Source organism: Pristis pectinata, chromosome 8, assembly GCF_009764475.1.
Source record: "Pristis pectinata isolate sPriPec2 chromosome 8, sPriPec2.1.pri, whole genome shotgun sequence".
In the NCBI taxonomy this organism is placed as follows: Eukaryota; Metazoa; Chordata; class Chondrichthyes; order Rhinopristiformes; family Pristidae; genus Pristis; species Pristis pectinata.
This window is the reverse complement of record NC_067412.1, coordinates 65,667,755-65,680,780: the sequence shown is the minus strand read 5'-3', so window position 1 is coordinate 65,680,780 and position 13,026 is coordinate 65,667,755. Positions and strand designations below refer to the sequence as shown.

At 39.2% G+C, this 13,026-nt stretch overlaps 1 protein-coding gene across 1 annotated transcript in view; it reads right to left on the bottom strand.

Moving 5' to 3' along the window:
- Positions 1 to 2,871: 2,871 nt before the first annotated feature.
- The window catches only part of chm (CHM Rab escort protein), an 84,290-nt gene continuing 74,135 nt past the window's right edge, over positions 2,872 to 13,026 (bottom strand). The window contains exons 14-15 of the mRNA XM_052021204.1: positions 5,304 to 5,470; positions 2,872 to 4,000 (exon numbers count right to left, since the gene is read on the bottom strand). Of these exons, the coding sequence (XP_051877164.1) occupies positions 3,683 to 4,000; positions 5,304 to 5,470 (485 nt within the window). The 3' untranslated portion in view covers positions 2,872 to 3,682. The remainder of the gene's footprint in view (positions 4,001 to 5,303; positions 5,471 to 13,026) is intronic.

The following is a 13,026-nucleotide window of genomic DNA, read 5'->3' as shown; positions in this document are numbered from 1 at the left end:
TGATGCTATATATTCTATCAACTTCGCATCCAACTCTACATTTCATTCTTCTGGCTGCACATTTTTGTTAGTCGTGCTTCATTTTAAATGCTGTTGTTTGGATTTATAAATCTCAATCAACAACAATCTTCACAGCACTAATGAGCTTGCACCAGCCCCCCAAAGTTAAATATCATGCAAACTAACCCATTTTAAAACAAAAACTTTGATGATCAAGCAAGTTATTGATCAAAACAGCACAATAGCGTAGCAGTTAGCATAATGCTATTACAGCGCCAGCGACTGGGGTTCAATTCCTGCTGCTGTCTTTAAGGAGTTTGTACATTCTCCCTGTAACTACGTGGGTTTCCTTTGGGTGCTCCAGTTTCCTCCCACATTCCAAAGACGTACAGGTTAGTAGGTTAACATGGATATAATCGGGCGGCATGGGCTTGTTGGGCCAAAGGACCTGTTACCATACTGTATAAATAAAGTTTAGAAGGTTTAAGTTTGAGGAATTTGCTCTAATTGAAAAAGACTTTGTGTGCACACCTCAATATATTTTAAGAGCAGAAAATCGCTTGCAATTATCTATTCAACCACATTTCCTATCACCAATATTCTGTGATCTGCAAAGATGGGCTAGAAGTCAGAATGAATATTTTTCTTTGAATTAATTTTGCATGCTTCATTAGAAAACATTTGCTCCTGTGAAGACATTCTCAAATAAATTCCGTTTTCTGTACCAATACAATTAAGCTAATGCACAAGTCAGATATACTTCAGACAATTCTAAACATTTTCCCTTATGTAGAACTGCAAGAAAAAGATCACATCAAGCTCAAGACCACTGTAAATAATACAATAACATTCCAGCATTCAGCAATACTCTCGAATGCATTTGAAGTCAGAAACGAGAACAAGTGTTTAAAGTTTCTAAAATGCACATTGTTTGAGTAATACTAATCTAAATAATTTTCAACTGCAACACTGAATCAGATGTGTGGACAGATTCCAGAAATATTTAATGCAGTCCTGGAATCACCTTCAAAGATGTTTTTCTAAACAATTACTAATGCAGGAATGTTACCTCTTATACTGTTTGATTTTAAGTTATTGGGGCATACTCCAATTATTTTATTAAAATTTTCAAAATAGAAAAAGAGAAGCCTGATACTTTCTTGGTCAATCTAATTTTCCCCAAATTCACTGAACTTGCACAGATATTTAGGCTGTTTGAGAGATCAACCCTGAAGTTAATGTCACATTAACAGCAGTAAATGCAACAAGTGTGATGTCTCAAGCAAATGGATCCCACCAGAAGTTTCAGCTGGTGGAATTTTTGCTGGTACTGCTCCTTTACATTGTGCTATATAGGCACCTCCATGCCAGCTGCTCCTAAGAAATTTTAAAATTGCATGAGGAAAGAGATCTGAAAATTTGACTTTGACAACACTGGTTAAATATCGCACATTTCCCTAAGTAAACAAAAATAAAATCCAAGAAACTTTACAAGTCTCTGGCAATGATAACAGGTGACTAGGCCATACCTGGGCCCATGTAGATTTAGGAAACTCATTATGATCAATTCCTCCATGTGCAGGAAGGGGCTGTATTAAGGAGTGCCTGGATTCAACAAGCTCTTCACTGTTTCATGAGTGCAAGTCAGGTTACAGGCAGATTTCCTTATAAAAAAAATCCTGTCCAATCTCACTCTTAAATTGTCACAGGAAATTCCAGGTCAGTGTTTTAATTGATTTTAATACTGTAGTAAATTGATTGACTCAAGTCCTTCGGATGGAACAAATAGCTTTACAAACCAAAGATTTTGTTGCAATTCTTGGTGGCACTTCTGAACTGAGATGTTAATTATAATATTTAGATAATCCTGTACCTACATGGAAAAGGCTAATTTGGTAAAAAAAAAATTGAGACCCCCGGTTCTGTTCATCCAGAATATTAGTGGAAAATATTCGGTTACAATCAAAATGATTCTTGAACATAAATGAAAGTTTTAAATTGAATTAAAATATTTCTACACCTACACACAAGGGCTAGCACTACTGTTCTTGCTAATTGAAGCATAATAGTGCACTTTGGCAAGTGACTAAACATTTGCTGCTACTTTTCAAGTACAAGCAGCATCTGTGCAAGACATACACAAATTGTATACATGTACAATACAATGACATGTACAAGCATTTTCAATGCCTACCAAATTGCTATAGAATGTCACCAGGTTGCACACGATCAAGTAGAATTGTTCACGTCGACAGTTTGTATCTTGGCAGAGGACAGCTGTGAAAAAGCTACCAAGGGAAAAGACTTGGAACATTACGTATCCATAAAGGAAGTGTATTCATAGAGCAGAGTGAGAGCACACAAGGGAGAAGATGCAGTTTCATTTGCATAACAATGTTTCCTAAATTACAAGGAGGTCTACAGTTCAAAAATGCTTAATTGGTTGTAAAGTGCTCTGGGACATGCCAAGGTCATGAAAAGCACTATATAAATGCAAGATTTTCTTTCTTCAACTGGTGGCAAAAAAAATGGAAAAGGAACACAAATAGGCCCCCCCCCCCCCCAAATGATTTCTGTATTTCATGCGATTTTTAAATGGGCAGAGTTAAAATGGGCAGCCAAAAATACTAAAACAGTAAATAATCTTTAATCAGTTTCAACAAAAGAATCACATTCTTCATTAATACAAAAAAACTGACCATTATAGCTGCTTGAACTGTTTCATAGTTTAATTATAAAGCCAGATTTTCAATTTGTCTGAGTATTTTTTTTATTAGTTCAGCATGGTGAATTATGCACACTTTTAAAAAAAATGTCAGCTGGAGGAACAGAACCTGAATCCGACTAGAGACCACAAATACAACACCAGCATGATTTTTGCAACATTTTAATCACTTTTGTTTACATAAGCATTAAACAAGGAGGATTTTCACAGGTTATTGCACAGTATATGTTTTTGATATTGTACACATTAGTCATGGAAAATACTACCTTGATCTGCAAAACATCTGCTGTTCCATCACATATCATTACAGACCCATTTGATTTTCCACTGAGAAAATTGTTTGCACCTGCCACCGCTTTATAAAGTATATTCATAACATAATATTAGCACTTAATTTTTTCCAGTAAACAATTTTTCAGAATGTTGAATGGTTTGTGTATTTCTTGTCAAAAGAAATATTTTCTACCATTTATCATGAAAGACTAGGGCACAATTCTTTGGGCAGCAGGATCATTGCAATAAATGTTCCAGCAAGGCAAGCTACAGCTTTGATTTTATGCTTTAATTGTTTTTGTAATATCCACACATTTTAGGCAGACTTATTTCAGCATTTGATCCCCCTCATCTTGTTCTGATGATAAGACAACAATTTGCTTTCAATTAGTGTGAACAAAGTTCAACATTCATCATCATTAGGGAGTGGGATGGTGGTGGGTGGTGATGCTAACCAGGGAAAAAGAGACAATAGAGGAAGTTGTAACAGCAGGTGGATCTATTTGCCAGGAGTATTTTCTTTTAAAGGTCAGATAACTTAAAGGTTGCCCAATGAATTTCAATGCTCAGTTGTGTTTTGCATGTTGCTGCATGCAAGGCTGCCCTCTATATTTGCTGTTTGCTTCAATATAATTTAGGGAAAACAGCTATCCCCATTAACTCAGATTTTCCCCCCGAAATATATCATTCTGCATTTTTTAGCACCTCTGTTTCATTAATGCTATTTTTCAGAGTATGAGCATCGGGGCTGGATGTTTCGGATTCTCTGTCCGTTTTATTAGCAGCCAGTATTTCACTGGTTTCTTCCATTTTATTGTTACCATCCTCTGCAGCATCTGTGTCCACATTTTCTTTTACTTCGACAGTTTCTGATTCTGAAGGAGCGTCAAAGCCAGCATTTTCTGGTTTTGCACCATCGCCATCATAAATAAGGTCTTCAGGGTTTGGAGCAGCAGGACAGAACTCTTCCCCAGGACAGAGTTGATGAAAGATAGCTTCCGCCTAGAAAAAGCAGACACAAGGCAGCATTGTGAACAATGAATGTCAAACAAAAACATTATTCCTGAAGTGTTCATATAGCATGATTAGCTCAGAGCATAAGGTGTCCACCAAGATTTAAACAAAAATGTACATTTATTAAACAAACTTCCTAATCCAAATGCAGGCAAACCCCACATTTGGGGGTGGGTTCATTCCCAGAAAATGGTCCATATTGTGATTTTCTGTAATGCAAAGCTAAGTCATTTGCACATGTATCAAGAAACGAGAGATGAAAATAAAGTATACGCTTACTATAACCCCCCCCGCCACCGACAAATTCCATGAGAGCAAATATTATTCCTTCTCAAACTTTTGGGTTTTTTGGGTTGTGATTTGTGAATTTTGTAAGGGTGAATTTCTGTTTCCCCAAACAGCTGTAATACAGGGATCCCCTTTATGTCCTCAAATAGCTTACAACCACCCTATGTTGGATCACATGTTCCATTCATTTATTATCTTCAAGGTCCAAAGTCAGAGCTCTTTTTTTTAAAAATCATTGTTTACCCCCACCCCAAAATAAAACTGCTACAATTCCCAATTTTCCTTTACAAATTTTCCCCACTTGCTTTCACCACTACCCCACATCTACTTGTTTTTACTTCCCTAACAGCCATTGTGCTCTGCAACTCATGTGATGAAAAAATCCACAAATCTTTTTTGTTAATTCCCAAAGTTCCCTCTGATTTTCAAACTGGTCAATGTGTGAAAATATACTGTAAGTAAATAAAATAAATTAATAATGTAGTGGGAAATACAGCTACCTATTATATGTAATACCTAAAATACAATTCAAGTAATGAAGAATTTTTACTCTAAAATTGAAAAACATTGATATTTAAAAGAAGCTTAAAACAATATTTTTGCAGGCTTAAAAGTGTTACGAAGCTAAACAATATGACACTTGAAAAATTCAAACCGAGTTCAAGCAGTACTCCAGAAATTCAGCACATCTACTGAAGAATAACCTTAGAGATGCCATCTCCAAAACATTAAAATAATATGGATGACTCTGTAGCACAAAGTGAAAAGCAACACTGGAGCTCGTCATGCACTGTCCAATGTTGACCAACAACAATAAAAGACAAATTCAGTTATCAATGTCAGACTTTAATTGAGTGCAAAATTACTGCTAATAATCATTTCCCTGACACCTGTGACAACATTTTAGAAAACTAATTCTATGGCTCTGAAGCCCTGTGACAGAAAAGAGAGCAGTCACAATGCAGGTTCTTGATTTTAGGTTTTTTTTTAAATCTCACTGTACCTGTTCAACAGACTGTTCAAATCCAAGAGCAGCATTAGGTCCAGAACAGACATAAACATTACTGGGAAGGCCTTCATACGAGTTTCTGTCAACCGCAGATGAATCTCTTACATTGAAATACAAAGCCCAAAGCACTTTAGGTTTCTCTCCTTCACATTCATTATAATCTGGAAGAAAAAAGGAAAATCATGTTTTCAGTCAAATGGACTTCCTAAACAGAGGTAGAATATAATAAAAGTATTTACCATCTTTAGAGAGAAAATATTTCTTTAAGTCTGGTATGGCCCAGCCAAGTTTGGAAATAAATAGCTATGCCAAAACTGCAACTGCTCAATTTGAGCTTTTGAACTTTAGAACTGTACCAGAAAACAGCCAGGTTAAGACAGAAAATGATTTGCTGCGGATGAAAGAAAGTTGAAAGCTGGGTAATGGCTGAACAAACCAAAAGCTCATTGTGACAGAGGTGCAAAATGTAAGGAATTAAGGACAGAATTCAACTAAAAGTCACTGGGGTAAACTAAAAGAACTGGAATAGTGTTATATGCACAGTCTGGGATACCAGGAAATCATAATTGCCTCAGTGATCAAGAGATAACGTAGCTGAAGGAGATGGCAAGGTTATGGGGTTAGGTATATTATGGACAAGGGCATGACTGGAGGAGACCAAGCAGCAACAATGCAAGAGGCAAGAGGTGAATGAACTGGGAAAACAGTTTGATGAGATTACCAACAACAGGCTAATTAGTCAAGGTGGTCAATGCAGAGTAATGATATAGTGAGTGCTAATGTTCATGAGGTGGGTACATGTCATTTCAAATCTGTAATGCTGATGGTTGTGCAATGAAAGCAAATAATGAAGGTATGAGTTGGAAGGAGGAAAGAACCCTAGAACATTTGAAAAGGCAGCATAACTAGTTGCTATAAACAGGAGCAAAAGGACAACTGAAAAAAGTGCTAGGTAATGAAATTCAGCTTCATGTCTACAAGATCAGGCACTCATATCTTGCTCAAATTTTTCCAGCAGGGGTCTTGAAAAAGAAAAGCAAGCATTGCCCATGATGGGCTACTGATTTTTTGGTGACTTTAAAATAAAATCTCTCTGCTCAGCTTGAACTTAATTTCCTCCCAGTATCACCAGTAATGATAAAAGAACCCCCATTCTTGTTTAAGGATTTTGAGTAAAGCATCTGCAGATTGTGTTAACAAGTGATAGGGATACAGCAGTGAAAATGTCAATTACCATGTCACATCATCTTCTCCCCACCTCACCAATAAAAAGTTGTGTGTTAATTAGGAGCAAGCGGAGACAGTTTACATTTTCATGCTCATTTATGTTTCTAGAAGAAAATCAAATTCCGTCTCTGCTAGACTACCAGAAGTATTTGACAAATATTAAAAGCTAGAATCCAGCAACTCCATACAATGAGCCGTAGTTATTTGAAAGCAAATGATTTTGGCACACAAATTGACATTTAATGACTATAAGATATTTATTAGTCACATGTACATCGAAACACCAACGAAATGCATCTTTCTGCGTTACTGAGAATGTGCTGGGGGCCAACATAGCATGCCCACAGCTCCTAATCTGTACGTCTTTGGAATGCGGGAGGAAACCCACGCAGACACGGGGAGAACGTACAAACTCCTCACAGACAGTGGCAGAATTGAACCTGAGTCGCTAGTGCTGTAATAGTGTTACGCTAACTGCTAAACCACTGTGCCACCTTTGTGTGCAATTCTGGTTGCCCCATTATAGAAGGGATGTGGAGGCTTTGGAGAGGGTACAGAAGAGGTTTACCAGGATGTTGCCTGGATTAGAGGGTATGAGCTACAAGTTGGACAAACTTGGGTTATTTTATCTATAGTGGACGCTGAGGGGAGACCTGATAGAAGTTTATAAAATTATGAGAGGCATTGATAGAGTGGACAGTCAAAATCTATTTGCCAGGGTAGAAATGTCAAATACTAGAGGACATGCATTTAAGACAAGAGGGGGAAAGTTCAAGAACAAATTTGCAAGGCAAATTTTTAAAAAAATACACAGAGTGGTAGGTGCCTGGAAAGGGCTGCCAAGAGTAGTGGTGGAAGCAGATACGATAGTGGTGTTTAACAGGCTTTTGGGCAAGTGTTTGAATATGCAGGGAATGGAGGGATATGGATCAGGCACAGGCAGAACACATTTAGTTTAATTTGGCATCATGTTCGGCATGGACATCGTGGGCCAAAAGACCGGTTCCTGGGCTGCATTGTTCTATGTTCCATGATCCCATCTTGTTGCATAGTAGTCACTGCTAGTAAAGCATTGTTGCTCACATTTGGTCCAAAAGAGTATAGTTTTAGGCCATTGTTCCACTTACTTAATTTCACACATGTTCCAATTTGACATCAATTTATATTTAATACATCAGGGGCTGTATCACTTTCTACACTTCCACAGCTTCCTCCTGAAGAGCAGGAGGCAATATCTGAAAAATGGCACAGACTCAAGAGCAGCACGGTACTGTACTTGTTTGCAGTTTTACCAATGGAGAAACCAAGCTCTTTTCCAGGTGCCTTTGTCTTTTTGACCTGCTATGGCCTACTGCTCACCTGATCTGGTGATTCGTCCTCAATGGCTCTAATAGAATCTGCTCTGACATTTTAATTAAAATACTGCCACTGCCACACAGACTGCAATCACAACCAGATGATAAAAAGGGCAATGTAAAACTCGTGCGTGCAGTATTTTGGAGCAGAACTGCACCTGATGCTTTTTGTTATCGTCTCTGATATGTGAACAAAAGAATTTCAATTATGTTTAAAGCAATTCAAATGATAGTGAAGCTATTCTTTGAAAATGGTCTAAGTTTTATATCACATTAATAAGGGTAACGTGAGAAAGCTTAACATGCATCACTATCTTGCACAAAATTTAATCAGCATCTGCTAATTGCTTCTAGTTTATTTATTTATTTTTTACAGCGTGGTAACACGCCCTTCCGGCCCAACGAGTCCGTGCTGCCCATTTTAAACCCAATTAACCTACCCATACATCTTTCCAATGTGGGAGGAAACCGGAGCACCCGGAGGAAACCCACGCAGACACGGGAGAATATACAAGCTCCTTACAGACAGCGACAGGAATCGAACCCCGATCACTGGCGCTGTAATAGCGTCACGCTAACCGCTATGCTACCGTGCTTGTTCAATACAGGTAAACCAAAAATACCAGCCTAGCTACATTCTCAGCTTCTTGCCTTTTCCCCATTGACAGAAGTACTTTTCAAAGGAACAGGATCTCAAAGTGTCTCAGAACCTGCCTCCCAAAATAGGAGCTTCAGAAGAACAAATGTTCTTCTACATGATCAAACAATTAAAGACAGCGATAATTACCTTTTTTTTAAAAGAACAAAATTTCCCAACTGATAAAATACTGTTTCAAATAAAGAATATCATACAATGATAGAGCACTGGAAGAGGTCATTCAGCTCATTGCACCCACTCTTGCTCTTTGAAATCACTACCTAATTAGTTCCACTACGTTGCTTTTTCCTATATTAGTCAAATGAGCAGGCAGTTTATCTCCTTTACTCAAAACATGTTCTTAAGACTAAATACCAAACTGATGCTTTGAATTTAAAATACTCAAAGATTTAGAAGTTGTCCTTCAGATATGAAGATCCTGAACAAAAAATTAGCTTGGAAATGATTATAAAAAAAACCTTTAAAAATGGCTTTGTCAGGATGACAAAATAATTATTCCTGGAAACCTCTAAGTAGCCAGAATTAAAATGAGTCAGCAACAAAAAATACCATTCAGCAGTCTCAGCTCAATGAAATCATTGTCAAGGTTATGAGTAATAAAATAGTGTTTTCTATAACTTTTGCGAAGTGTATCCCTGCAACACATCAATATTGTCCTAAAGGTACTGTGATTGGATGCGAGTAATAAGCACACAATTTAACATTATGTGAAACTACCACCAGATGTTAAGTGGTAATAGGGTAAAGATGGCTTGAAGCAAAAACCTGAGAGTAGTTTTGACATTTTTGATTGCTTAAGAAACATCAGTGACAACGTTAGCTCTCATCGAGTTAATTTGATGATTGCTTTGATGCAGTACAATTGCTTCTTGTTCATTAAAAAGGTAAAAGTATGCTTCAGTAGATGAAATATTAATGAAATCCTGAAATCAGAGCATGAAACTTCATTTGCACCTGTAACATATACACAACACTATAGAAGTAGAAGAGGAAAAAAATATACAGTCCCCAAGGTGAACACAAGCCACAAAACTAAATTAGTTAGATCAATATGACAGGCAGCCAATCTGTTTATGCACTATTGTGGCTTAGCTAACATCAAATACTTATTCACTGCTTTGAATGTCAAAATAACAAAATGTTGTAATGACAGGAATTGCTCAAAAATGAGCAACAGATTTGCAGTTATCCAAGCAAAAGTAATAGGTGGATTTACAATTGAAACAAAATGATCCCACCTGGCCATTGGTCTTTTCTATGATTGACATCTATTGTCAACATTTTTATTTCTGCTTAGTTTTGAAAAGCAATTCTCGTATATGGCTGGTATTATCGTGTTGATGTAGGCCTGGATTTTTTATTAAGTCAGATCCACTGTACACATTCACCACTTGGATACCCCATTGTCCTCATCACTGATAAAGGTTATCTGCTGTTTGTGTGAACATGCTGTGTGCAAATTGACTGCTGGGCTTTCTACATCACAACACTTCAAAAAGTACTTCATTGGAGGTAAACGTGGTCATTAAAAGGGATGTGAAAGTTGCTGCTGAAATGCAACTTATTCTACCACTTGTCTCCTGCTAATTGTGACTTGGACTCTCAGAACCTTCAATCTACTAAAAGGTTACCTCAACAAACCAAAGTAATAAATGAGCTTTATACAGGTCTGGGGTTCAGATGAGAAAAGCCACTCACTTTCTCTAGGCTGTAGAACTTCCTCAAAACCCATTAGAACAGTGGGTACTGATGGCTAAAGCTGCACCAGTCTGTTAAGTGGAAGCTAGATTAACACAAGGGGGCAAGTCAGAAGAATAGACTGAACAGGAAGGATGTGGAGGCCCTGGAGAGGGTGCAGAAGAGATTTACCAGGATGCTGCCTAGATTAGAGGGTATGAGATACAAGGAGAGGTTGGACAAACTTGGGTTGTTTTCTCTGGAGCGCCAGAGGCTGAGGGGAGACCAGAGAGAGTTTATAAAATTATGAGAGGCATGAACAGGGTTAACAGTCAATCTTTTTCCCAGGGTAGAGATGTCAAATATGAAAGGACATGCATTTAAAAAGATGAGAGGGGGGAAGTTTAAAGGAGTTTTTCCCCCATACAGAGAGTAGTAGGTGTCTGGAACATTGTGTCAGGGGTAGTGGTGGAAAAAGATACAATAGTGGCATTTAAGAGTCTGTTAGATAAGACGTGAATATGCAGGAAATGGATGGATATGGATCACGTGCAGGCTGAAGGGATTTTGTTTAAATTTGGCATCATGTTCAGTGCAGACATGGTAGGCCGAAGGGCCTGTTCCTGTGCTGTACTGTTCTGTTTATCAGATTCATTTCTTTAGGGAACCAGAGGAGTAGGTCAGAGGAAGAAGGGGATGGGGAAAAGTCAGATCTGACAGGTAGAGAGGCTTTGAGGAAGGATAAGCGGAGTACAGACTATAAAAGTAGTAAGGTGGATGGGCTAAAGTGCATTTATTTAAATGCGAGAAGCATCAGGAATAAGGGAGATGAACTGAGAGCTTGGATTAGTACATGGGACTATGATGTTGTGGCTATTACAGAGACATGGCTGACATCAGGGCAGGAATGGATATTGAATATTCCTGGTTTTCAGTGTTTTAAAAGGGATAGGCAGGGTGGGTGGGGAAGAAGAAGAGGAGGAGGGGTGGCGATACTGGTCAGGGACACTGTTACAGCTGCAGAAAGGGTAGATAATGTAGAAGGATCCTTTCTAGATTCAATATGGGTGGAAGTTAGGAACAAGAAAGGGGCAGTTACCCTTCTGGGAGTATTCTATAAGCCCCCCGGTAGCAGTAGGGATACTGAGGAGCAGATTGGGAGGCAGTTTTTGGAAAGATGCGAAAATAACAGGGTTATTATAATGGGAGACTTCAACTTTCCAAATATTGATTGGCACCTACTTAGTGCCAAGGGTTTAGATGGGGCGCAGTTTGTTAGGTGTGTCCAGGACAGATTCCTGACACAGTACGTTGACAGGCCAACTAGAGGGAATGCCATATTTGACCTAGTTTCAGGTAATGAACCAGGACAGGTGACAGATCTATCGGTGGGTGAGCATTTGGGGGACAGTGCCCATTGCTCCACAACCTTTAGAATGGTCATGGACAGGGATAGGAGCAAAAAAAACGGGAAGATATTTAATTGGGGAAAGGCAAATTATGAGGCTATAAGGCGAGAACTTGGGAGTGTAAATTCGGGTGACATTTTTGAAGGGAAATGTACTATGGAAATGTGGTCAATGTTCAGGGATCTTCTGCAGGATGTTAGGGATAAATTTGCCCCAGTGAGGCAGAGAAGGAATGGTAGGGTGAAGGAACCGTGGGTGATGAGAGAGGTGGAACAACTAGTTAGGAAGGCGGCGGCAGCATACATAAGGTGTAAGCAGCAAGGATCGGACAGGGCTCGTGAGGAATATAGAGTAGCAAGGAAGGAACTTAAGAAAGGGCTGAGGAAAGTGAGAAGGGGACATGAAAAGGCTTTGGCGAGTAGGGTTAAGGAGAATCCCAAGGCTTTTTTCTCATACGTGAAGAGCAGAAGGATGGCTAGGGTAAAGGTAGGTCCGATTAAAGACTAAGGTGGGAGGATGTGCCTGGAAGCTGTGGAAGTGGGCGAGGTTCTCAATGAATACTTCTCTTCAGTATTCACCAAGGAGAGGGGTCTTGATGATGCCGAGGACAGTGCTGGTGAGGGTAATGTTCTAGAGTATGTAGATATTAAGAGAGAGGATGCGTTGGAGTTGTTAGAAAATATTAGGACAGATAAGTCCCCGGGGCCTGACAGAATAGTCCCCCCCAGGCTGCTTCGTGAGGCGAGGGAGGAGATTGCTGAACCGTTGGTTAGGATCTTTGAGTCCTCACTGTCCATGGGGATGGTACCAGAGGATTGGAGGGTGGCCAATGTTGTCCCCTTATTCAAGAAAGGTTGTAGGGATAGTCCAGGGAATTACAGGCCAGTGAGCCTTATGTCTGTGGTGGGTAAGCTGTTAGAAAAGATTTTAAGAGATAGGATCTATGAGCATTTAGAGAATCATGGACTGATTAGGGACAGCCAGCATGGCTTTGTGAAGGGAAGATCTTGCCTCACAAGCCTGATAGGGTTCTTTGACATGGTGACCAGGAAGATTGATGAGGGTAGTGCAGTGGATGTGGTCTACATGGATTTTGGTAAGGCGTTTGACAAGGTTCCACATGGTAGGCTTCTTCAGAAGGTCAGAGGCCAAGGGATCCAGGGAGGCTTGGCCGTGTGGATTCAGAATTGTCTTGCCTGTAAAAAGCAGAGGGTTGTGGTGGAGGGAGTGCATTCGGATTGGAGGGCTGTGACTAGTGGTGTCCCACAGGGATCGGTTCTGGGACCTTTACATTTTATGATATTTATTAACGACTTAAGATGAGGGGGTGGAAGGCTGGGTTAGCAAGTTTGCAGATGACACAAAGATTGGTGGTGTTGTGGATAATGTGG